This window comes from Amphiura filiformis, chromosome 15 (assembly GCF_039555335.1).
Source record: "Amphiura filiformis chromosome 15, Afil_fr2py, whole genome shotgun sequence".
Taxonomy (NCBI): Eukaryota; Metazoa; Echinodermata; class Ophiuroidea; order Amphilepidida; family Amphiuridae; genus Amphiura; species Amphiura filiformis.
The window spans coordinates 57,330,695-57,358,185 of NC_092642.1; the positions used below are offsets into that span (position 1 = coordinate 57,330,695).

The following is a 27,491-nucleotide window of genomic DNA, read 5'->3' on the forward strand; positions in this document are numbered from 1 at the left end:
TAGTGTGTTCTTACTGTAGTAGTCTGTGGCTCAAGCACACACTCTGACAGGAGATAGTGTGTACTTACTGTAGTAGTCTGGCTCAAGCACACTCTCTGACAGGAGATAGTGTGTACTTACTGTAGTAGTCTGTGGCTCAAGCACACACTCTGACAGGGGATAGTGTGTACTTACTGTAGTAGTCTGTGGCTCAAGCACACTCTCTGACAGGGGATAGTGTGTACTTACTGTAGTAGTCTGTGGCTCAAGCACACTCTCTGACAGGGGATAGTGTGTTCTTACTGTAGTAGTCTGTGGCTCAAGCACACTCTCTGACAGGGGATAGTGTGTACTTACTGTAGTAGTCTGTGGCTCAAGCACACACTCTGACAGGGGATAGTGTGTACTTACTGTAGTAGTCTGTGACTCAAGCACACTCTCTGACAGGGGATAGTGTGTACTTACTGTAGTAGTCTGTGGCTCAAGCACACTCTCTGACAGGGGATAGTGTGTACTTACTGTAGTAGTCTGTGGCTCAAGCACACACTCTGACAGGGGATAGTGTGTACTTACTGTAGTAGTCTGTGCCTCAAGCACACTCTCTGACAGGGGATAGTGTGTACTTACTGTAGTAGTCTGTGGCTCAAGCACACACTCTGACAGGGGATAGTGTGTACTTACTGTAGTAGTCTGTGGCTCAAGCACACTCTCTGACAGGGGATAGTGTGTACTTACTGTAGTAGTCTGTGGCTCAAGCACACTCTCTGACAGGGGATAGTGTGTACTTACTGTAGTAGTCTGTGGCTCAAGCACACACTCTGACAGGGGATAGTGTGTACTTACTGTAGTAGTCTGTGGCTCAAGCACACTCTCTGACAGGGGATAGTGTGTACTTACTGTAGTAGTCTGTGGCTCAAGCACACTCTCTGACAGGGGATAGTGTGTACTTACTGTAGTAGTCTGTGGCTCAAGCACACACTCTGACAGGGGATAGTGTGTACTTACTGTAGTAGTCTGTGGCTCAAGCACACACTCTGACAGGGGATAGTGTGTACTTACTGTAGTAGTCTGTGGCTCAAGCACACACTCTGACAGGGGATAGTGTGTACTTACTGTAGTAGTCTGGCTCAAGCACACTCTCTGACAGGGGATAGTGTGTACTTACTGTAGTAGTCTGTGACTCAAGCACACTCTCTGACAGGGGATAGTGTGTACTTACTGTAGTAGTCTGTGGCTCAAGCACACACTCTGACAGGGGATAGTGTGTACTTACTGTAGTAGTCTGGCTCAAGCACACACTCTGACAGGAGATAGTGTGTACTTACTGTAGTAGTCTGTGGCTCAAGCACACACTCTGACAGGGGATAGTGTGTACTTACTGTAGTAGTCTGTGGCTCAAGCACACTCTCTGACAGGGGATAGTGTGTACTTACTGTAGTAGTCTGTGGCTCAAGCACACACTCTGACAGGGGATAGTGTGTACTTACTCTAGTAGTCTGTGGCTCAAGCACACTCTCTGACAGGGGATAGTGTGTACTTACTGTAGTAGTCTGTGGCTCAAGCACACTCTCTGACAGGGGATAGTGTGTACTTACTGTAGTAGTCTGTGGCTCAAGCACACTCTCTGACAGGGGATAGTGTGTACTTACTGTAGTAGTCTGTGGCTCAAGCACACACTCTGACAGGGGATAGTGTGTACTTACTGTAGTAGTCTGGCTCAAGCACACTCTCTGACAGGGGATAGTGTGTACTTACTGTAGTAGTCTCAGGCTCAAGCACACACTCTGACAGGGGATAGTGTGTACTTACTGTAGTAGTCTGTGACTCAAGCACACTCTCTGACAGGGGATAGTGTGTACTTACTGTAGTAGTCTGGCTCAAGCACACTCTCTGACAGGAGATAGTGTGTACTTACTGTAGTAGTATGTGGCTCAAGCACACTCTCTGACAGGGGATAGTGTGTACTTACTGTAGTAGTCTGTGGCTCAAGCACACACTCTGACAGGGGATAGTGTGTACTTACTGTAGTAGTCTGTGGCTCAAGCACACACTCTGACAGGGGATAGTGTGTACTTACTGTAGTAGTCTGTGGCTCAAGCACACTCTCTGACAGGGGATAGTGTGTACTTACTGTAGTAGTCTGGCTCAAGCACACTCTCTGACAGGAGATAGTGTGTACTTACTGTAGTAGTCTGTGGCTCAAGCACACTCTCTGACAGGGGATAGTGTGTACTTACTGTAGTAGTCTGTGGCTCAAGCACACACTCTGACAGGGGATAGTGTGTACTTACTGTAGTAGTCTGGCTCAAGCACACTCTCTGACAGGAGATAGTGTGTACTTACTGTAGTAGTCTGTGGCTCAAGCACACTCTCTGACAGGGGATAGTGTGTACTTACTGTAGTAGTCTGTGGCTCAAGCACACACTCTGACAGGGGATAGTGTGTACTTACTGTAGTAGTCTGTGGCTCAAGCACACTCTCTGACAGGGGATAGTGTGTACTTACTGTAGTAGTCTGGCTCAAGCACACACTCTGACAGGGGATAGTGGATACTTACTGTAGTAGTCTGTGGCTCAAGCACACTCTCTGACAGGGGATAGTGTGTACTTACTGTAGTAGTCTGTGGCTCAAGCACACTCTCTGACAGGGGATAGTGTGTACTTACTGTAGTAGTCTGTGGCTCAAGCACACTCTCTGACAGGGGATAGTGTGTACTTACTGTAGTAGTCTGTGGCTCAAGCACACACTCTGACAGGAGATAGTGTGTACTTACTGTAGTAGTCTGTGGCTCAAGCACACACTCTGACAGGGGATAGTGTGTACTTACTGTAGTAGTCTGTGGCTCAAGCACACTCTCTGACAGGGGATAGTGTGTACTTACTGTAGTGGTCTGTGGCTCAAGCACACACTCTGACAGGGGATAGTGTGTACTTACTGTAGTAGTCTGGCTCAAGCACACACTCTGACAGGGGATAGTGTGTACTTACTGTAGTAGTCTGTGGCTCAAGCACACTCTCTGACAGGGGATAGTGTGTACTTACTGTAGTAGTCTGTGGCTCAAGCACACTCTCTGACAGGGGATAGTGTGTACTTACTATAGTAGTCTGTGACACAAGCACACTCTCTGACAGGGGATAGTGTGTACTTACTGTAGTAGTCTGTGGCTCAAGCACACTCTCTGACAGGGGATAGTGTGTACTTACTGTAGTAGTCTGTGGCTCAAGCACACTCTCTGACAGGAGATAGTGTGTACTTACTGTAGTAGTCTGTGGCTCAAGCACACACTCTGACAGGGGATAGTGTGTACTTACTGTAGTAGTCTGTGGCTCAAGCACACTCTCTGACAGGGGATAGTGTGTACTTACTGTAGTAGTCTGTGGCTCAAGCACACTCTCTGACAGGGGATAGTGTGTACTTACTGTAGTAGTCTGTGGCTGACAAGCACACACTCTGACAGTCTGTGGCTCAAGCACACACTCTGGGGGGATAGTGTGTACTTACTGTAGTAGTCTGTGGCTCAAGCACACTCTCTGACAGGGGATAGTGTGTACTTACTGTAGTAGTCTGTGGCTCAAGCACACACTCTGACAGGGGATAGTGTGTACTTACTGTAGTAGTCTGTGGCTCAAGCACACTCTCTGACAGGGGATAGTGTGTACTTACTGTAGTAGTCTGTGGCTCAAGCACACTCTCTGACAGGGGATAGTGTGTACTTACTGTAGTAGTTCTGTGGCTCAAGCACACACTCTGACAGGGGATAGTGTGTACTTACTGTAGTAGTTGTGGCTCAAGCACACTCTCTGACAGGGGATAGTGTGTACTTACTGTAGTAGTTCAGGCTCAAGCACACACTCTGACAGGGGATAGTGTGTACTTACTGTAGTAGTGGTGACAGGGGATAGTGTGTACTTACTGTAGTAGTTCTGTGGCTCAAGCACACTCTGACAGGGGATAGTGTGTACTTACTGTAGTAGTCTCAGGCTCAAGCACACACTCTGACAGGGGATAGTGTGTACTTACTGTAGTAGTCTGTGGCTCAAGCACACTCTCTGACAGGGATAGTGTGTACTTACTGTAGTAGTCTGTGGCTCAAGCACACTCTCTGACAGGGGATAGTGTGTACTTACTGTAGTAGTTCAGGCTCAAGCACACACTCTGACAGGGGATAGTGTGTACTTACTGTAGTAGTCTGTGGCTCAAGCACACTCTCTGACAGGGGATAGTGTGTACTTACTGTAGTAGTCTGTGGCTCAAGCACACTCTCTGACAGGGGATAGTGTGTACTTACTGTAGTAGTCTGTGGCTCAAGCACACTCTGACAGGGGATAGTGTGTACTTACTGTAGTAGTCTGTGGCTCAAGCACACTCTCTGACAGGGGATAGTGTGTACTTACTGTAGTAGTCTGTGGCTCAAGCACACTCTCTGACAGGGGATAGTGTGTACTTACTGTAGTAGTCTGTGGCTCAAGCACACACTCTGACAGGGGATAGTGTGTACTTACTGTAGTAGTCTGTGGCTCAAGCACACTCTCTGACAGGGGATAGTGTGTACTTAGCACACTCTCTGACAGGGGATAGTGTACTTACTGTAGTAGTCTGTGGCTCAAGCACACTCTCTGACAGGGGATAGTGTGTACTTACTGTAGTAGTGGCTCAAGCACACACTCTGACAGGGGATAGTGTGTACTTACTGTAGTAGTCTGTGGCTCAAGCACACTCTCTGACAGGGGATAGTGTGTACTTACTGTAGTAGTCTGTGGCTCAAGCACACACTCTGACAGGGGATAGTGTGTACTTACTGTAGTAGTCTGTGGCTCAAGCACACACTCTGACAGGGGATAGTGTGTACTTACTGTAGTAGTTCTGTGGCTCAAGCACACACTCTGACAGGGGATAGTGTGTACTTACTGTAGTAGTGTGGCTCAAGCACACACTCTGACAGGGGTAGTGTGTACCTTCTGTAGGCTCAAGCACACACTCTGACAGGGATAGTGTGTACTTACTGTAGTAGTCTGTGGCTCAAGCACACTCTCTGACAGGGGATAGTGTGTACTTACTGTAGTAGTCTGTGGCTCAAGCACACACTCTGACAGGGGATAGTGTGTACTTACTGTAGTAGTCGTGGCTCAAGCACACACTCTGACAGGGGATAGTGTGTACTTACTGTAGTAGTCTGTGGCTCAAGCACACACTCTGACAGGGGATAGTGTGTACCTTATGTAGTAGTCTGTGGCTCAAGCACACACTCTGACAGGGGATAGTGTGTACTTACTGTAGTAGTCTCAGGCTCAAGCACACACTCTGACAGGGGATAGTGTGTACCTTACTGTAGTAGTTCTGTGGCTCAAGCACACACTCTGACAGGGGATAGTGTGTACTTACTGTAGTAGTCTGTGGCTCAAGCACACTCTGACAGGGGATAGTGTGTACTTACTGTAGTAGTCTGTGGCTCAAGCACACTCTCTGACAGGGGATAGTGTGTACTTACTGTAGTAGTCTGTGGCTCAAGCACACTCTCTGACAGGGTTTTGTGTGTACTTACTGTAGTAGTCTGTGGCTCAAGCACACTCTCTGACAGGGGATAGTGTGTACTTACTGTAGTAGTCTGTGGCTCAAGCACACTCTCTGACAGGGCGATAGTGTGTACTTACTGTAGTAGTCTGTGGCTCAAGCACACTCTCTGACAGGGGATAGTGTGTACTTACTGTAGTAGTCTGTGGCTCAAGCACACTCTCTGACAGGGGATAGTGTGTACTTACTGTAGTAGTCTGTGGCTCAAAACACACTCTCTGACAGGGGATAGTGTGTACTCTACTGTAGTGTAGTTACTGTAGGCTCAAGCACACTCTCTGACAGGGGATAGTGTGTACTTACTGTAGTAGTTCTGTGGCTCAAGCACACACTCTGACAGGGGATAGTGTGTACTTACTGTAGTAGTCTCAGGCTCAAGCACACACTCTGACAGGGGATAGTGTGTACTTACTGTAGTAGTTGTGGCTCAAGCACACACTCTGACAGGGGATAGTGTGTACTTACTGTAGTAGTCTGTGGCTCAAGCACACACTCTGACAGGGGATAGTGTGTACTTACTGTAGTAGTTCTGTGGCTCAAGCACACACTCTGACAGGGGATAGTGTGTACTTACTGTAGCAGTCTGTGGCTCAAGCACACACTCTGACAGGGGATAGTGTGTACTTACTGTAGTAGTTCTGTGGCTCAAGCACACACTCTGACAGGGGATAGTGTGTGTGTGTACTTACTGCCCACTGTAGTAGTCTGTGGCTCAAGCACACACTCTGACAGGGGATAGTGTGTACTTACTGTAGTAGTCTGTGGCTCAAGCACACACTCTGACAGGGGATAGTGTGTACTTACTGTAGTAGTCTGTGGCTCAAGCACACTCTCTGACAGGGGATAGTGTGTACTTACTGTAGTAGTTCTGTGGCTCAAGCACACACTCTGACAGGGGATAGTGTGTACTTACTGTAGTAGTCTGTGGCTCAAGCACACTCTCTGACAGGGGATAGTGTGTACTTACTGTAGTAGTCTGTGGCTCAAGCACACACTCTGACAGGGGATAGTGTGTACTTACTGTAGTAGTCTGTGGCTCAAGCACACTCTCTGACAGGGGATAGTGTGTACTTACTGTAGTAGTCTGTGGCTCAAGCACACACTCTGACAGGGGATAGTGTGTACTTACTGTAGTAGTCTGTGGCTCAAGCACACTCTCTGACAGGGGATAGTGTGTACTTACTGTAGTAGTTCAGGCTCAAGCACACACTCTGACAGGGGATAGTGTGTACTTACTGTAGTAGTCTGTGGCTCAAGCACACACTCTGACAGGGGATAGTGTGTACTTACTGTAGTAGTCTGTGGCTCAAGCACACTCTCTGACAGGGGATAGTGTGTACTTACTGTAGTAGTCTGTGGCTCAATCACACTCTCTGACAGGGGATAGTGTGTACTTACTGTAGTAGTCTGTGGCTCAAGCACACTCTCTGACAGGGGATAGTGTGTACTTACTGTAGTAGTCTGTGGCTCAAGCACACTCTCTGACAGGGATAGTGTGTACTTACTGTAGTAGTCTGTGGCTCAAGCACACTCTCTGACAGGGGATAGTGTGTACTTACTGTGTACTTACTGTAGTAGTACTGTAGTAGTCTGTGGCTCAAGCACACTCTCTGACAGGGGATAGTGTGTACTTACTGTAGTAGTCTGTGGCTCAAGCACACTCTCTGACAGGGGATAGTGTGTGTAGTAGTCTGTGGCTCAAGCACACACTCTGACAGGGGATAGTACTTACTGTAGTAGTCTGTGGCTCAAGCACACACTCTGACAGGGGATAGTGTGTACTTACTGTAGTAGTCTGTGGCTCAAGCACACACTCTGACAGGGGATAGTGTGTACTTACTGTAGTAGTCTGTGGCTCAAGCACACTCTCTGACAGGGGATAGTGTGTACTTACTGGAGTCGTCTGACAGGGGATAGTGGCTACTGTAGTCTGTGGCTCAAGCACACACTCTGACAGGGGATAGTGTGTACTTACTGTAGTAGTCTGTGGCTCAAGCACACTCTGACAGGGGATAGTGTGTACTTACTGTAGTAGTCTGTGGCTCAAGCACACTCTCTGACAGGATAGGGATAGTGTGTACTTACTGTAGTAGTGTGTACTTACTGTAGTAGTGGCTCAAGCACACTCTCTGACAGGGGATAGTGTGTACTTACTGTAGTAGTCTGTGGCTCAAGCACACACTCTGACAGGGGATAGTGTGTACTTACTGTAGTAGTCTGTGGCTCAAGCACACACTCTGACAGGGGATAGTGTGTACTTACTGTAGTAGTCTGTGGCTCAAGCACACTCTCTGACAGGGGATAGTGTGTACTTACTGTAGTAGTCTGTGGCTCAAGCACACACTCTGACAGGGGATAGTGTGTACTTACTGTAGTAGTCTGTGGCTCAAGCACACTCTCTGACAGGGGATAGTGTGTACTTACTGTAGTAGTCTGTGGCTCAAGCACACACTCTGACAGGGGATAGTGTGTACTTACTGTAGTAGTCTGTGGCTCAAGCACACTCTGACAGGGGATAGTGTGTACTTACTGTAGTAGTCTGTGGCTCAAGCACACACACTCTGACAGGGGATAGTGTGTACTTACTGTAGTAGTCTGTGGCTCAAGCACACTCTCTGACAGGGGATAGTGTGTACTTACTGTAGTAGTCTGTGGCTCAAGCACACTCTGACAGGGGATAGTGTGTACTTACTGACAGTAGTGTGTGCCTCAAGCACACTCTCTGACAGGGGATAGTGTGTACTTACTGTAGTAGTCTGTGGCTCAAGCACACACTCTGACAGGGGATAGTGTGTACTTACTGTAGTAGTCTGTGGCTCAAGCACACTCTCTGACAGGGGATAGTGTGTACTTACATGTTTTGTGGCTTGAAGGTTAACTATGGCTATTTTGCCTCCATTTTTCTTGGTCAGCACAGGGAGATTTCCACTTGGAACTATCTGTAAGGAAGTCCCTAGGCACAGTGATAAATCAGCACTCCTGAAATAAAAAATAATACTGCATATGCTTTTCTTATACAATGGGATATTTACGGTGAATCGGATATGGTCTGAGCCAACTAGACTAAAGAAGTTAAAAGAAACTGAACATAAAAGTGTTGTTCAATGATGTTTTAATATAAAATAATTCACTGACGTTTCGTACAAAAGTACTTTATCAAAGTGATCAAATAGAGAATGTCTGCGAGCGCGGAACAAAAATGAGAAACGCGATGTTAAAAGGTGAAAAGTACTAGAAATGGCTTAACACTTAAATTAAAGCAGCGCGAGCATAAGCGATCATGAGACAAACTCTAGATATTAAATGAAATGCAAAGAAAGAGGAAGAGAGAGAGAGATGAAAATGAAGGAAGTAAAGAATGAAAAAAAAGAGAAAAGAGAAAGAAAGAAAGAAAGGAGGTAAGAAAGGAAGGAAAAAGAAAAGAGAAGAAAGAAACAAAGAAAGGAAAAAGAAAAGGAAAGAATGAAAGTAGGCCTATGAAAGAAAGAAAATAAGATAAGAAAGAAAGAAAGGAAAAAGAAAGAAAGAATGAAAGGAAGAAAGAAAGAAGTTAAGAAAGAAAGGAATGAAAAGGAAAAGAGAAGAAAGAAATAAAGAAAGGAAAAAGAACTAAAAAGGAAAGGAAATAATGAAAGTAGGCTTATGAAAGAAAGAAAAACGAAAGAAAGGAGGAAAGAAAGAAAGAAGGAGAGGAAGAAAGAAAGAAGGAAGAAAGACATTCTCTATTTCATCACTTTGATAAAGTACTTTTGTACGAAACGTCAGTGAATTATTTTATATTAAAACATCGTTGAACAACACTTTTATGTTCAGTTTCTTTTAACTTTTTACCATGCGATGTAACGTGGGACTCTTAACGTTTTAGACTAAAGAAGGGCATTGTGCTATTCCATTTGAAATCCACACTCACCCTGTGGAAGATTTACAAAACAGAGAGTATGGGTTTCAAATAGAAAAGATACTGGGCAAATTCCATTTAAAATAAATAAATAAATTAAGGTGTTTTATATAGCACCTTTTCCCAGCATCTCGGAGGGATCAAAGCGCTGTAATTTCGCTGGCATGGTGAATCATCACAATCAGATCGCATCAACTAGGCTGGTTGCAGCCGAACCTGGCGCAAACCTATTCGCACTTAGATTGTAACATCCACCAATTATCTGTGCAACTCACCAAATTCCATTGGGTGAAGGAAGTTTTTGATAACCAAACAACTAATCCCTGATTTTTGAAAGCAGGAGGAAACCAGAGATCCCGGAGAAAACCTGCGAGAGCGAGCATGGAATCGGGATAAACCAAGTGCACATGAGTCCTTGGACCGCGCTGGGGCTTGAACCCTGGACCTCAGTGGTGCAAGGCGAGGGAACAACCACTGCACCAACTCGCTCTCCAATACTCACTCCAGTTGTGGACTATACAGGTAAAGTCATATACAGGGGGAGTATGGGTTTCAAAATAATTAACCCCAGCCAATTTCATTTGAAAAACATACTCCCTTTATGGAAGACATTTCTTAAATCTTCCACAGGGGTCTGGTAGATTTCAAATGGAATAGATTTTGAAAACTGAATTACTCTCATAGTAACTGTATCTTAATTTCCCCATGCAATCCCTTAGGGCAGGTTTGGACAGATCATGGCTCATTCAGAAGTTCCCCCTCAACATATATGGATTATGGAAGCCTCATATTTTGTGGATATACTGGATAGATGTGACGGAAATATTTTCCCTAACATGAGAGATTTCAGTTATATTCAGCATGGATTTCCCTTTAAGATCAGTCATATTCATCCTCTTAAGGCAAGTCTGAACGGTGCCTGAGCTAGCAGTGTTTGTGCTCAAATATTGAGAAAAATAAAGCCCACACTCATAGGGAAAGGTATGGTTCTATATGTGAGATCCCATACTGCATGGTGCAATATCCATTGATGTGCTTCATTCTCTATGTATTTTAAATGCTAGAACATATTTTTATTATTGTATATTCAAAATATCTTTTAATGTGTTCATGTATTTTATGATTGTAAAATGTTCAGCGCCTTGAGATTTTAATGTAATGCGCTTTATAAGAATAAAATATTATTATTATTATTATCCCAACGTTCATTGCAATGGGTTTTATTTTCCCCATGTGCATGATTTTCACTGCCCCCCCAGTTCTTTCACTCACATGACCAAGTGCAATTATCACACAGCATATCAATATGAACCTTACTGCAAGTGGCTTCGTGGTCTTAATGTGGAAGAGACCTTTGAAATTGACTTGCTGAGTGCACACCAGTAAATACAAGTCTCCTACACCCTTTGAGGAAAAAATCAGTGTTTCAAACGAGGAAACGTCCAACATGACTTATGCTGGACTCCATATATAATTTCTACAATGGATGTCTTCATCTGACCTTCAACTTGCAGAAAAGGTAAATTTTGAAGAACTGAGTCGCTCTGGAGTCAAGAAAATGACGTTTTCCCGGACCCTGTTTGTCCACAAAGTCAATGGGGGCTATTTACTGGTGTGCACCCTGCTAACATAAAACTCCTGTGAGATAAACTTACCTAGAATGTTGGTCTCCAAGCTCTAAATCTTGTGCAGGTAGGGCATCCTCCCAGTCTAGTATAGTATCTCGCAACTTGCCCCTGTAATAATTACAAATAACTTGTTACAATACAACATGCTTGGAGGTTAGCCATGGTTTGGCAGCATACTACACAGTAAAGATACTGTCATTCCCAACATCTAAGAGCTGGCATCAAACTAAGAAGGTTTAAATACACACCATCTGTACCACACCTTTTTTTATACAAAATCTCAATAATAAACATTGCTCAGTTTTCAAAAAAATAAATAAGTGTTCACCGTTGATATATGACAATATAAAATTATAAGGACTTCTTGTAATCCATTTTTATCATCAGCTATTACAAGAGCCTGCAACCCATTTAATTAATTCTAAAACTAGACAAGTGAAATGGCTTCAAATACCCATTCTTTCATAATCCACCCCAATCAAATTTTGCCAATAAGTCAGCTACAATTGTAACATACCTGCACCGTCCTCTACTCTTCTTCTGTGTGCATTGGTTCCCTGTTGGTCGCAGTCCTAGGGTTGGTACTGCACACTCCTGAACATATTGTCTGCAGCAAAGAAAATTTATAGATAAATTTAGAAACTGAAAAATTAAAAAAGGTAACAAAAATGCAAGAACTCATCTGGGGTTTTCTTTAAGCATTTTGCTGAATGAGTATTTTCAAATTTTTTGAACCCTTTCAATTGTGAATTTTTCCTCTGAAGGGGTCCAAAACATTGCCCAAGGGGTATTTTTATAATTTTGGAGCAGTTGTGGATCTAGAGCAGGGGGGGTCAAATAATAAAATGTAAAAAATGCCCCCTGAGAAGTAAGAAACTTTTGCAAAATGAAGACCTAATTGAAGCGATTTGATGAACCATTTTGGCACTATTAACTGTAGTTAAAAAAGCCGAATATTTGTGAAATGAGCAGTCCATGAAGCATTTCCTGGACGGCAAGTTTTTCCGTATTATTGTAGGCCCATAAATTGTGTGGATAAAGGAGGCTATAGAAATTAGAAAGAGGAGGGCACCACCATGAACAGAGACGACGGACAGTATCAACTCTCACACATTTTTGATGAGTTTGTATAGAACTTGGTTCAAGAAAATCCCCAGATGGAAAATCAACTGGCAACACCAAGACCTATGCTGGATATACATCTAGCGTCGGTTGCCAGTAGGAATCACTCATCATCAAGTGTTGACAAAGGCAACAGTGTTGCTGAAATGTACACAAAGTAAGTGCAATTTCTGGATCAGATATCAAGAACTTTGGTTAATGAATATCTGGTGACTTTCTACTCCTGTTGTGGTAACAGGTCTCATATAGACCACTTGACATCATTGTTTATCAACAAAGGCGAGGGATTGGTCTATCGATATGCTCAAACAAACCGCTTCACTGTACAATTCGCGCGCATACTGCCGGGCAATGACATCACATGTCAAGTGGTCTATACATATGATCAGTTTCAGAATTGAAAAATGCAAGTTCTTATTATTGTACATATTAAATATTCTTTAATATACTTGGTATTAAAATGTTTACCTAGGAGCTTCTGTGCTTCAATTTTGATACACTAAATTCAGGGATGCACCTCTACAAAATCCACTGGACCGGGTCAACTGTTAAATCATGGGCTATTCCAATTGAATACATCACCTATGCAAAATATATCCTTACTCCTTCATCTCCCACTTAGGGTGTGTGAATTTCAAATCAGATTATCTGAGTGTGAGATTAAGGTCATGTCATCCATGGGTTATGGATTCAACTGGAATAGCCCAATGAAGGTGTAACATTTTGATACTCACTTACACTTATATGTTTGTTTGCTTTTTTGTTTTGTTTTGATATGGATGCTCTAATGCTATTGTTGTCGTTTTGTAAGTTTCTGAGCCACATATACTTTTTGTTAAGATTTGAAAAGTTCATAATGAAACCCGGTAAAAACACAAGTATCAAATTTTAGGAGAGAGTCCATCCTTTCTTTACAGAGAAAATCATATGTATACATCCATATCAAAAGGATGCACTTGTCAGCTGTTTCTTGTGTTTCTTTTTATATACCGGTAATAGCTAGGAATGAATTTCTTAAGACTCATCTCTCTCTATTCCTAAACCATGTGACTTGGGGATGATTTGAGGTGACCTCCAGTTGAGATGAATCTTTATTTATTCCTAGCTATTAAATAAAAAGAGACGCGTGCCAACAAGTGTATCATTTACATATGGATGTACATTGTTTTGTAAATGAGCAAACAGCATCACCATAGAAACCCAAGTACTTACTTATTACACTTGTCACATTCTTCCACAAACATATTACCATGAAGCTCAGACAGCCTGTCCCTGAAAGGTAGATATATGAAAACAAAAACATATTACCAAAATTTGGCCTAAAATGGTTAAAAATGAGGGGGGTATCAAAAGTTTTAGAAATCGCCCAGAAGTGAAAGAGCTATATCAATGAAATTTTGTCAGTGCAATCACTGGTCCTTATGTAGATTATGGTGCAAAAATGGTCTCATAGGTATGTTTATTTTTTTTACAGGAGCTAGATGTCACTACCTGCCTATGTAACTGCATAACCAGCAAAATGGAGAAATTGAGGCATGCAGCATGATTAAGTTCCATTTTAAGGGTTACAGTGCCCAGAAAATCTGTGATGAAATAAAAATTCCTTTTCCAAAAAGCGACAGTGACATATCACAATCACCACCGAAGATAACTTTCATTTCATCATCAATTTTCTAGGCACTGCAACCCTTCAAAAGCAGGATCTTAATAATGCTGCTTGCCTCAATTTTCTCAATCTTGCAGTTTATGCGCAGTAACTGGGTCAGCTGGTTATTGGCATCTAGTGCCACCTGTAAAAAAGTAAACATACCTATGAGACCATTTTTGGACCATAATGTACATACATGTAAGGACCAGTGATTGCACTGACAAAATTTCATTGATATAGCTCTTTCACTTCTGGGCGATTTCTAAAACTTTTGATACCCCCTCGATAGGCAAGTTTCAACATTTTAAACCATTTTACGATGTGTAAATGGTAGTTATATTAGGAAAAAAGGTTTTTTGTTGATACAGAAGTTATACATTATCAAAATTGTTCAAAAGATAAGACCTTATTTGTGTATATATATATTTTTACATGCATATTAAGCCATTTCGTGCCATATGGCACGAAATTGATGGGAGGTAATAGCAGGGCATAGGAAAAATATTTCATGTCTGGGAACTTAAACTATGTTGCTTTAAATTTTTTTGAAATTCGCGAGCGCCTTGCCGTTTTAGACTTTTTAAAAGTCTGAAATCGCCATGAGAGCCCCCAGGGTCGAGCCCAAGCGATTTTAGCAGATTTAGCACCCCAAAAGAGGCCATTCGTGACATAAAAAATGCATATATCTATGTTAAAAGTAATTCTTGACCTGTTTCAGACGTTTTTGAAAAAAATGCTTCCTTCATCCTAAAAAAGTGGTTTTAAATGTTCAGTTTCCTATACTTTTGTACATGAGAGGCATTCTTCAAAGTTTTTTCTTTGCCTAATAACATGGCCTACATGGCTGAAATTGATATATTTAATGCACAATATAAAAACGATGATTCATAAAATTGTTGACACCCCCTCTTCAGGTATGTGGGAGGGGGCCCCATGTGGGGGGGGGGGTACTAATGTGCATGAAGAATGCATTGTAAACAGTAATGTGTAAAATACGCTACATTTATGCTCTACAATACAACAATGAACAAGAGTTGAGTGTTGGACTTCCTCGATCTTCAGAATTATCTTGTGGGATTCATTTCCGACATGGTCAACTAATTATAGCATAAATTTTAATAACATGTTTTTCCTGGCCTTACACAAACTCTAACCCAGCTCACAAACCTTACTATAAATATACAACCCCAACCAAGTCTAACATCCTTTCCCAACCCCCAAAAGAGAATTAGGGGTGAAATTGATTTCACCCAAAATCGGACCTACATGTATAGCATGTTTAGTATTATTAAATGCATGAATATATAAAGTTTCAATTACTTTCTTTAGCCTCATCTCATCAAAATAGCTATTTTTATGGCTTATTATAGGAAGGAGAAAGCTTTCACATAATTTTGGAAATTTAAAAAAAAATCTAAAATTCTGAAAATACAAAAAAAATACATTGAAGTGCATAAGCTTTTTCTTCTGGGTAAGAATTTTTTTCTTGCATGCAACAGCCTTTTTTCTTGCAGGTTAGAAATTTGATAAATAGGTTCATGCATGCACTTTGTATATGATGACCTATTTATCAAATTTCTACCCTGCAATAAAAAAAGCTGTTGCATTGTAAGAACAAAATTCTTACCCAGAAGAAAAAAGCTTTTGCACTTAAATGTCTTTTTTGTATTTCAGAATTTTAGAAATTTTTCAAATTTCCAAAATTATGTGAAAGGTTAGTCTTTATTTTGTTAGCAATAAAAATAACAATTTCCATGAAAATTAAAAGCGAGGCCAATTTAAAGTAATTAAAGCGTTATAAACACATTCATGCAATGCATTTAAAAACATTAAATATAGGTCAGATTTTCTGTCATTTTCAGGTGAAATCAATTTCTACCTAATTCCCTTTTGGGGGTAAGGGCAAGGGTTTGGGTTATGTTAAAGGTTAGTTGGGCTTGGTTGGTTTGAATACATGCAGTAAGGTTTGTGGGTGTGTAGGAAAACATTTTTTTTTTTTGTTTCTGTGACCTCCAATTTTTTTTTCTGGGAACGGCGCGGCCGCGTTACCGCGGATTTCGAGGGCCTGGGTAATAGAATAGGGTTAATTGATTGATGCATGCTGTACCGTGGGTACATGGGTGCAAGTGCTTCATTATTATTATTGAAAAAAACAAAAATGCAGTGATTTATAGTGCGCTACGCACAGGCAAAACGCCTAGACGTTGACCCACAAGCCTCAGCACACTTTACAGGTTGTTGCTGATCACATCATTCCATAAACCATTAATCAGCACCACAGGGACTTTGCAGCTTCAAGAACGCACACCCTAGACATTCCACAAATGTGACCATCCACCACGAAGTGGTAGTAAAGTCGGCTCTAGATCATTTTCTGTTTATTGCAGATTTTAAGAGAATGCACTCTCAGCTTTAAAATGACACCTCAACCAGCTTCATCGGACATCTGGAAGTGAAGTTATGGTTCATCAAAGGTCAAATTCCTACTATATTTTACATAGAAATCCATATACTGTTTTTGATTGTATCTCAAAATGGAAAATGCAGACTTTATGACCAGTTTGTGGTGGATGGGCACAAATAAGCATCGCAACCAGGATCAGCTCCCCAAGTTTCGTAAGGGTTACAACAAGACAATTAGCAGTAAGTTCCTTGTCCAGGGGAATTTCAAACTCAATTTTGCAACAAGTGCGTACTAAACCACCACCAGGGATTGAACCCGCAACCTCTCGCACCATAGTCGAACGCCTTATCGATTGAGCTTACTTGACTATTACACACATACAGTGTTACATTCAAGTGGTGTTTATTATCTCTTACCTGGGGAATCCTGATCTTACATGCAATCCATCAATATTCTGGCTAATTACATAATGTACTAAGCCTGCCCTCTCTAGTTCAACTAAAGCCATGTGGGTCTTTGTTGGTATGGCCTGGTCAAAAGTCACATTCACTTGTGGTTTTTCACCCTTCTGCTCCAGAGTCCACACTCCTTTGGGTCCCCTATGTATTCAAAGAAAGAAAACCAGAACAGAAAAAGAACATGACAATATCTTCATATTTCTAGAGTTCACATTCATTTGGTTTCCATAGATTTTAGCAAAACAAAAGAAGGAAAATATTTTATTTTTATTTTGAAAGAATCAATTTATGTTTGCATCTGACAACTTACAGACATATTGTAAAATTGTCACAACAGCCAGGGAAGTGCAAACAACAACACCCTCATGTTTTCCCAAAATGTATAATTTTCACCTGAATGTGATGTGCATCAATGATATAAAATTCAAGTCAAGCATTTTTTGACAAGTACCATGATACCCTGCACGGATTATTCCCACTTGGTCCAATCCCATTTGGTCCAATCCCACTTCGTCCAATCCCATTTGGTCCAATCCCACTTGGTCCATTCCCACTTGGTCCAGTTCCACTTGGTCCAATCCCATTTGGTCCAATCCACTTTGGCCAATCCCACTAGGGTCATGTCCCACTTGGTCCATGTCCCACTAGGGCCATGTCCTACTTAGTCCATGTCCCACTAGGTCCATGTCCCACTAGGGCCATGTCCCACTAGGTCCATGTCCACTAGGGCCATGTCCCACTAGGGCCATGTCCCACTAGGACAAGTGGGACATGGCCCTAGTGGGACATGGCCTAAGTAGGACATGGCCCTAGTGGGACATGTACCTAGTGGGACATGGCCTAAGTGGGACATGGCCCTAAGTGGGACATGGACCTAGTGGGACATGGCCTAAGTGGGACATGGCCTAAGTGGGACATGGCCCTAGTGGGAATGACCTAAGTGGGACATGGCTAAGTGGGACATGGACTGAGTGGGACATGGCCTAAGTGGGACATGGACTAAGTGAGATTGGACTAACTGGGTCTGGACAAAGTGGGATTTGGACCAAATGGGATTGGACTAAGTGGGATTGGACCAAATGGGATTGGACCAAGTGGGAATTGCCCCTTACTACTATCCTGGGCCTACTCAAATAACGTGCAATTTAACCTTTTCTCTTCTTTTTTCTCAGTTCTTGTCAATCACTGAAACTGGGAGGAATTTGATATCGCGTCCTCTACCCTTCAGAAAGTACCCCTTCCCCAATACTACTTACATGGGCCTACTAGATTACGTGCAATTTAACTTTTCTCTTCTCTTCTCTCTTCAATTTTTCTGACTTTCTTTTCTTTTTTTCTCTCCTTTCCCTCTTTTTCTACTTCTCAGTCACTTCTAAAAGTACCTGGGAGCATTTGATATTGCGTCCCGCACCCTTCAGAAAGTGCCCCCTCCCCCTGATCGATGCACATGTTCGCCATAGGCCTACATTTGCAAAATTTAAAATGTTACACTGGTCCAGATATAAGACTTCAGACTCGTAATAACAGGTACAGTAAAGCATGCATGGATTGATATGTTAAAGTCAGTAATAGACCCAAATCCCTCTTAAATACTGACTTTGGTGACAATATGTCACGGGCCCTGCATATCGACGGGCCGGCAGTAATTTTCACAGGCTTTTGGACCAAGGACCCACCTTCCAATCCCACTTCGTCCAATCCCATTTGGTCCAATCCCACTTGGTCCATTCCCACTTGGTCCAGTTCCCACTTGGTCCAATCCCATTTGGTCCAATCCCACTTTGGCCAATCCCACTAGGGTCATGTAAATGTAAATGATATGTGGAATGATGGATTTAGTGCAATTCCAACATCTACTACAACAGATATGTGTCTGCAGCAGAATATATTCCACCAGGAGCTAAAGAAGCATGGCAAAGATTGCAATGAACAAATGGGATATGTGTGATTGCAGCACTGCATCCCAGACAATGCATTCCCATGCTTGAAGAGTGTAAGGACGCGACAGAAGAAGAAAGATCAATTACTTACAAAACATAAATTCCTTGTGAAACTACAACAGACTCAAAAGTCAATTACCTTGAAATAAAAGTATTTTTTCAATATGATATTATGATACCATGATAAAGTTATGTTGACATTTGTGTCCTAACTCACCTGAAGTCAGGAATTCCTGCTGCTGTACTGATGCCTGCACCGGTATGCACCACAACATGTCGGCTATGTTGAATCATTTCAGCCAGCTCAATGCTTTTTCTCATCACCACTTCACTGGCATCATATTTCTAGTGAATTTTAAAGATACGAAAGTCATTCAAAAAGTTCTACCTCATCATCACATCTCTGTTATCTTACATGCCAGGCATTTGAATTTACCCATGATTATATTTGTAATGCTAGGCTACAAAATAAAAGTTAGTTGATGAAAATGTTTTAGTAATCATCATATTGCAGCTTTGGATAATGTCCATAAAAATGTTTTCAAGATGTGGTTGCATGTCCAACTGCTTACTCAGGATAAATATTTTGGCCCTGTTCGAGCTGCGTGAAATACATTCCTAGGGACTTCAAAACAAAATGGAACATGTTTTATATGAGAAGAAAACATTGGAGGGTTCAACAGACACACAAATGTTGGTGAAATTTGCCAGATTTCGACTAGATCACTTTTACGGGTATTAAATTCTTACTTACACCCTACTTTAAGCAATGGATGCATCTTGACGTACAAATGTACTAGAAAATAAGACGAACAGTTTGTTAAAGGGGGTAAAATAAGTAGTTGTAGTCCTTGCCCCTATAATATACATGTCTTACTTGTCACCAATGCGTTATAATTTTTTGAGAAAAATGCAAAAATAGGCACAAAATTGGTCAGGGTGTAATACGGCTAATGAAAGTCATTATAAATGTAAATATGTAGGTATGAAACTATGAAAGGTGCAAATTTGCTATCAAACCACATCATTTTATTATTTTTATATATCAAATTACAGCCCTTGAGTAAAGAAAGCCAAAACTGAAAACCGTTTTGTCATAGCACTTTCCATATAGCAAAGTTACATCATGTCTAGTCCGAATAATCAGTCCCAGAACAAATTATTAATTTCTGACATGATCGTGTTCTGGGTCTGAACTGTTTCCATATGAAATCTTGATGGCAAATTGGACAAAAGAAGCACATGGTTCTACTTGACAGCTTTTAATCCCTATTCATGTTACGTGAATCACGCTATTGTGGACCATCTTTCTGATACTTGTGTGTTTGGACAAGCGGAGCGGTCTTTGTCTACCTCTCTGTTTGTAAACAGGCGAGGATGTCGAAATTGACATCCTCTCCGAATAGGAAAGTCAGCGTAATAGTACGGCACTACATCATGTCAAAGATTGACTTTCATCAAAAAGATTCAGCTAACAAAACAGCATTTCGGTGGTGTTTCTAGATCTTAAAACAGTGATAGTCTCATGATGATAGCAGCTTTTCTATGTGGAACTGCTATCAAAATCCCCCTATAATTCCATGTGCGATTGTCTCATCATCAAAAAATATCATATATTTGGGTCAAGTGAAGTATTCTACAACATATTTATAATGTACACTGTAGGTTTCCTTGAGCTAGCTGTTCTTTTAAATTTCTATGTAAATATATATTGTGTTTGGGCCCCGGTTTAGGCCATTTTGGCTGACTAGCAAATGTGTTAACTGAGGGTCTGTTTGCCTCTCATACCTAAAATATGTTTATCGCAACCTGCCAGTGCCACATTTGATTTTTTTTGGGCGCGTTTGTGATCATGACTCACTGATGCCAAAATCCCAAAACAATTCATTCTTTTGTATTTTGTAGTTTCCAACGGACACACAAGTACACATAAATCAACCTATTCCCAAAATAGAACTAAATTTAACAAGAACACTGAGTCCTGACTTGTGTTAAAGCCATATTATAACATTTGCTGAGGAGAACGCCCTCAAATTTTTTTTAAATTCTGGTTTTTACACAATTGTAATGTACTTATACTCTGCAAAAATCAAGACTTTAGGTGCTGTAGTTTTGTCAAAATCTGAGATTTTGAATAAAACGATGGAACCGGCATTTTATTATTACGATGGAAATATTAGTCGAACACGTATGCACAGTGCGTACACGGCGTGCGGGATACACATACACACACACCCCTCGGATCGTGCCGTATTCCAACCGTGGGAGTAATTACTTAACATGCATATGGGCATCATCATCATCAGTCGGCTGCAGTTTGGCTGCAGCATCCCTTCAGTATCTCCCAGGAGGCCATCCCGGTTTCCTCTTCCCATGTGGTGGAATATAAAGCGCATATTCTTTCACAGGCTCGCCATCTTCAAGACGCAGTATATGATGGCCGAGAAATTTGAGTTGATGAATCTTGACTTTGGCAACCAGTGGAGTGGTGTTGGTCAGGTTGTAGAGGGTTTCATTTGGAATCCGATCCACACGCTTCTTCTTCTTCTTCTTCTGATTACTGCTTAACATTCCAGGTGGAAGACAAACAAGCAGGATTATTGCGCATGCGTGAAATGTTTCTAGTCTCTTGTGTTAGCTTCCTTAGATTTAAAATAGTTGTGTAGTGCCTCTTTAAACTGATCTGGATTGCTTATATCAGTTATGGTGTGGGGTAGATCGTTCCAATCTCTTACTGTCCACGCTTGATGTTTAACATGCAAAGTTCAACCAATACAGCATCAACCCCATGTGCCTACTGTGCGGCAAAGCAGCAGAAACCAGGCAGCACTTCCTTGTCTGCTGTTCTGAACTTCACCAACAGAGAGACCCATTCCTCAAGCAAGTGAAGACTGTGTGCGAGGGCTTATATATCCAGGAAGTTGGGACAAGATATCAGCGTCATCTGTATCACTTACCTACCTCATCCTTGACCCTACCCACTTCACCAGTGATCGATTTTCGTATATTTTTTTGTGTAGCAATTTCAAAGAATGCTACTCACTTTCAGATTTGAGTAGCAATTCCAAAATTGTGAGTAGCATTTTGCAACATGCTAATCCTGAATGTTCCATTTTCAGTTCAAGTGAGTGGCCAGTGATCGATTTTCGTATATTTTTATGTGTAGCAAAAAATGCTACTCACTTTCAGATTTGAGTAGCAATTACAAAATTGTGAGTAGCATTTTGACGCTAATCCAGGTAAATCGAACACTGCACTTCACCTGCTATCCCAATCTGCATGCTTGCACAGAACACATTGCTAGTACATCTAGTTTACCGGCTGCATGTTAAGAGGTCTGCCATCATTGCCAATCTGCCTAACAACTAGTCTAGTTATGCTCATTTATTACTTTTATCATCTTCAACTATGACTTTTACACTCAACTATGACTTCTGAACACAATTATGACTTTTACAGATTTCATTTTTTGAAATCTGGTGCTCCTAATTCACAGGAGGGATTTACGACAACCAACCAACCATGACTCTGTAGCAAGACATCGCAGAGAACGATGCGTGTTGTGTGTGTCAATGCTATTTTTTCGCACTGGCTATAACTAGGGCCACAAAATAAAGAAAACAATGTTTGCTGAGCGGAAAAAAGGTGGCCGCTTCTAATATATTAAATACAACATGTACAAATCAAATCTTGCCAGCATGCTTCCACTGATAACGGACCTGGACCCCTCCCCAAAGTAGCCTTATACGACAGTAGGGTTCAATAGATGGTATGAAGTTATAGGCCTACCCAACAAACACAGAATCAAGGTGTTTTTTAACATTAGGCCTAAAGCGAGTGTTGGTTAAATTGGTTAATTCGTTTTAATAATATTTTGGACTAAATGTTGGGTAACCACTATATTATAGGCCTATTAAAGGTTACGTTCAACGCACTACACGGCAACTTTAAAAGTTTATAATCCAACATTTAAATGTTTAAAGCATTTTGTGTTATTGGGTAAAGACCTAGGCCTACTATGTGCACTGAATTCATAATGCATGCGATATAGACAACACCATCAAAACTATTCAGTTTTAAAAAAAATGTGTCGTACATTTACAAAAATAATATCATAATTGGCCAAACGTTTTTCTACAGCTATAGGCAACCCAGTGTTTAACTTTGCTTTAATTGAACTGCTATTGATGATATGAATACACCTCGAAATAATTCCGTATTATAGTTATTGTGACCAAAATAGTTTTCCTCTCGGTAAACAACACTAAGCATGCTAAGTAGGCCTATGCCTATAATAATTGTAGGCCTATTATTGTCAAACACTTCCGCCCATGGTGTCAAACGCTTCGCTTTAACATTAATAAATCCTCTTTTTGGTCATTCGAGTCAGACGAACATGGTGAAAGCTGAAAATTCCTCACTTTGTGTAACTTGATAAATCTTTGGTCCAATATCTTTGCAGAATGGGAATCTTTCTTACACCCGTTTATGACCAAAATAAACCATATTACAAATAGAATTAGGCTAAGAATTTTAAGGCTTCTTTAAGTCTTTTATAGTCGACATCAATATAATTGTTCCTATTATGGACACTTCTTAGGTAATTTTTTTCTACAGTGAAAACTTCCCTGCGTAAACAGACAATTCCTTTTTTGTGGCCATATGCGTAAACGAACGCTGATCCGACATCAGATTGTGCATACCAGCGCGTTGGTACGGACCAAAATATCCATGTACGGCTTGTACGCAATTAACTACGCATGTTGTCGCAGAAAAAAAATGCATTTTTGACCTATTTTGGTCAATTTACGCGAAAAAAAGGTCCGGTACCCCCCAATTATTTTTGAGCGCTTTTACAGAGCTTTTTCTATTTCATAACAATTTTTTTATACATCGCAAAAGGTGGTATATTTTGAGTAAATTGCTGATTTTGCCATTGAAGTAACGTACAGAGATTTTTGGAAATGTACACCTCTTTTAAAATGGCTGTAGCTCAAAAGTGAGGTCCGGCACCCCCTTTTTTTTCCTGATTTATTATCTACACAAATTAATGTACAAAATATACTGTAAACGTTCGCCTAATGGCGCTATGGGCTCCTTGACATAACTGGAATTTTAGACAAAAACTAAAAGTGCCGTCCCATAAAAATCCCATGTGCAAATACGGGCACATACCCTTAATTCTTGTTGGGATTTTTAGAGAAGGGAGCTCTCTATTTGTACATGAAATTTACTCCAAGGCAAAGGAGGCCAAGTGCGCCATTAGGCGAACGTTTACGGTATCAATTTTAAAAAAATTGGTCGATAGGTTTTAGTTACGACGGAAATCCTTTTAAACTTACATGCTTAAGGGTTCATACCACTAAATCCGCCTGTGAAGCAGTTTCCGGTAAAAGTTTATCATGCCTATAGTCCCAACTTTGCATAAAAATTGAAGAAAATCGGTACAATATTAACAATTTTAGTGCTTAAAATTGTGTTTTACTAGATTTTGTGAATGTGATCTCTGCAAATTGAAAAGAAAATGCGAAAATTTGAGTGATGTTTACGATTATGGGCGCATGAACACACAAGGTCAAAACGCGGTTAGCAGTCGGATGTAAACACGGGACGCTAATTTTCTCAAAAAGTAGACGGAAAATGTTGTGTCATTTTCAGATATATGCAGAATTTTGTTTTGATTTTAAAAGATGATATCAAATATATATTTTAAAGTAAGAGGTAACTCGACTTATGCCTAAAACGCAACCCTTATTTTGCACGTAAAGTCTATGGAAAGCTATTTTGTCTTACGTACCCTTTAAGGAGCAATTCCATGCGTTTTCCGCGCGTCTTTATCTAGTTAAAATGCACGCGAAGAAATGAGAAAGGACATCAACAAGCGCGTGCATGGCGCCGCCATGTTTTTTTTCGCTGTACGATGCGTTTGCATGAATAGGCTTACTTTTATTTCCAATTTAATAAAAGTTCCGATTTTGGTGGAAGTTTGAAACCTTTTGATATGAATAATGAAGAGTTTCAAAATATTGAAAACATTGTTTATTGATGTTTAAATTACAAAGAGGTTTTTCAAATTCATTGTTCTTTTTTAGCTACATTTTTTGACATTTAAACTCAAGTTTTGGCCTTCATATTTAATAAAATTGCATAAAAAATTATGTTTTAAGATATTTAAGTTTCTAGTTTGCTTTATTTATACCACTGTTCAGTATTGTAAATTGTTATAATACTCAAAGTTAAATTTATATTAATATTTAATTTCAAATAGCCATTCATTTAATACATACATGTATGGTTTTTGGACAAAACGGGTTAAAACGGACGCTGGAAGGGGGTAGGCCTATTCGATAGTCATTGTTTGACTTGTTAAACACTCTGCACGTACTTATAATGTTTTAATTTTGAAGTTATGTACTTGTAGAAGATGTTCAAATGACTTTTATTCTTAACATCAATTAATATCTTCATGAAAATGGCAAATCTGCAACTATAGTGCATTCATGTGCATCAAAATGACGAAAAATGGCAATTGTCGGTTATCATGCTTGTATTTGAAATCGCCAGTGTGTCTAAAGTATAAAAGAAAATAACCTAAAATTTCTTTAAATTAATTCAAAACTTAGTGAAAATGATAACAAAATCATTTTCAAGGCCTAAAAACGATGTTTTAGCCTCTTCAAGGGTTCATACCACTATATCCGCCTGTGAAGCGGTTTCCGGTAAAAGTTTATCACGCCTATACTAGTCCCAACTTTGCATAAAAATTGAAGAAAATCGGTACAATATTAACAATTTTAGTGTTTAAAATCGTGTTTTACTAGATTTAGTGAATGTGATCTCTGCAAATTTGAAAAGAAAATGCGAAAATTTGAGTGATGTTTACGATTATGGGCGCATGAACACACAAGGTCAAAACGTGGTTAGCAGTCGGATGTAAACACAGGAAAATCTGGTCTTTTTATTTGACGCTAATTTTCTCAAAAAGTAGACGGAAAATGTTGTGTAATTTTCAGATATGTATAATGTTATGCAGAATTTTGTTCTGATTAAGATGATATTAAATATATATTTTAAAGTATGAGGAGAGCGTGGCCTAGCGGTTAAGGCATAGGACTGTGAACCCAAGGGTCAAGGGTTCGAATGATCGAATCCCAGGTCCGGCTCTTTGTGTCCTTGAGCAAGACACTTCACTCTATACTAAAATGCAGCAAACCTTTTACGAGCGCGACTACCGTGATGTTGCAAATTCGGCGCTAACAACGCGTACGGCGCACAGTTCATTCATAAATTTCCACTCAGCAACAATATATCGCCTTAGCAGCCAATCAGAGACAAGTGCGTGCAACGCAGTATATACGCGATGTATCCTTACAATACGCGCTCGTCTAAGGTTTTCTGCATTTTAGTATACTTGCTTAGTGCTTCGGAGGGCACTTTAAGCTGTCGGTCCCGTGTACATGCATATTTTCTCACATTAATATAGTGTGCACGTTAAAGAACGTCACAGGCTATTCGAAAAGAGCAGGGGATCATCCCGGTCATGTTGACTGTACTTCAAAATACACTCATCTGCTCTAGGTTCCAGAGTAAAGAATAAGTACAGCTTGTCTGTTCACAGTGCGACAATACTCATACATATGAGGGAGGCACTTATAAGGAAGAAGAAGAAGAAGAGGTAACTCGACTTATGGCCTAAAACGCAACCCTTATTTTGCACGTAAAGTCTATCACTGATGGAAAGCTATTTTGTGTTATGTACCCTTAAGCTTACCTCAGGCATTCCACATTTTCCCTTGTGTTCATAAGCCGAAAGTCCTTCAGCATAATTAACGGACATCGTAGATATGACTGAAAAAGTTGCACAACTTGAAAGTTGCTTGAGTTGTCTTTAATATTTCGATTTCACCGTCTCCAAACAAAACTGACTTTTCTTATGACATGGGCGCTGCCATTTTGTCCTCGTTCACCTATAAACAAATCAAAGGAGTGAGAATGATCAACCTCACAAACTAATTATTTTTATATGTAACAATGCAAACTTAATATTATATACTAAAACGGCATATTTCTATTTTCAAAAAGAAGTAATTCTTCTTCACAAATTATTTTTCTATCAAATCTTTGACTTCACGATATTCCATCCTCGTGCAACTTACACAATTTTGGAGACGAATTCAGCATATTTGTGATTTGTCAGCAAGTTTAAGCTTACCGAATCGTCGACAACAAAAATTGGTCGCCGAAGGTACATCCTCTCATGATCGAGAATTTGTTACTTTGGCTATAGTAGGTAGGACTTCCCGCCTCTTTTTTCAGGCGCACCGCGCACCCCTTCGATGACAGATGCTCTGTTGAAGGGTCCATACCAAAAAAACAATCATTTATGTAGTTCGCACCCGGGGGGGGTCACTCCCATTGTGGCCTGTACACCATCCGCGATAATCAACTTTTGAAAAGCACCCTAAACAAGGATTTAACCCTTGGCTAAAACAATACCCTAAACAGGTGTTTTCACACCATAAACAGGGATTTTATTCCTTGCATCAAATTTCATACCATTTCCGCGTATTAGCAATTGCAATTTTGCTACCCTTTTTCCCAATATTTCATGTTTTTGACACCCAAAAGCGTGTTATGCAGCGTGATCGTGCTTACCCAGGAAAAACTACCCTTTTACGTGTTTTCATTATCGCGGATGGTGTACAGGCCACAATGGGAGTGACCCCCGGAGTTCGCAGAAAATAGACTTTCGCAGTAAACAAGATGCGTATTAAGTATTACCGGTACTATTAAAATAATTAGTTCGTTATCTTAATAGAACATGCTTTATGTAGGGATGGACA

At 40.7% G+C, this 27,491-nt stretch overlaps 1 protein-coding gene across 1 annotated transcript in view; it reads right to left on the reverse strand.

Moving 5' to 3' along the window:
- Nucleotides 1-26,609, reverse strand: part of LOC140171870 (NAD-dependent protein deacylase sirtuin-6-like) — a 37,311-nt gene extending 10,702 nt beyond the window's left edge. The window contains exons 1-7 of the mRNA XM_072195208.1: nucleotides 26,420-26,609; nucleotides 18,866-18,993; nucleotides 16,667-16,849; nucleotides 13,411-13,470; nucleotides 11,594-11,683; nucleotides 11,104-11,184; nucleotides 8,406-8,529 (exon numbers count right to left, since the gene is read on the reverse strand). Coding sequence (XP_072051309.1) covers nucleotides 8,406-8,529; nucleotides 11,104-11,184; nucleotides 11,594-11,683; nucleotides 13,411-13,470; nucleotides 16,667-16,849; nucleotides 18,866-18,993; nucleotides 26,420-26,485 — 732 coding nt within the window. The 5' untranslated portion in view covers nucleotides 26,486-26,609. The remainder of the gene's footprint in view (nucleotides 1-8,405; nucleotides 8,530-11,103; nucleotides 11,185-11,593; nucleotides 11,684-13,410; nucleotides 13,471-16,666; nucleotides 16,850-18,865; nucleotides 18,994-26,419) is intronic.
- Nucleotides 26,610-27,491: the final 882 nt, after the last annotated feature.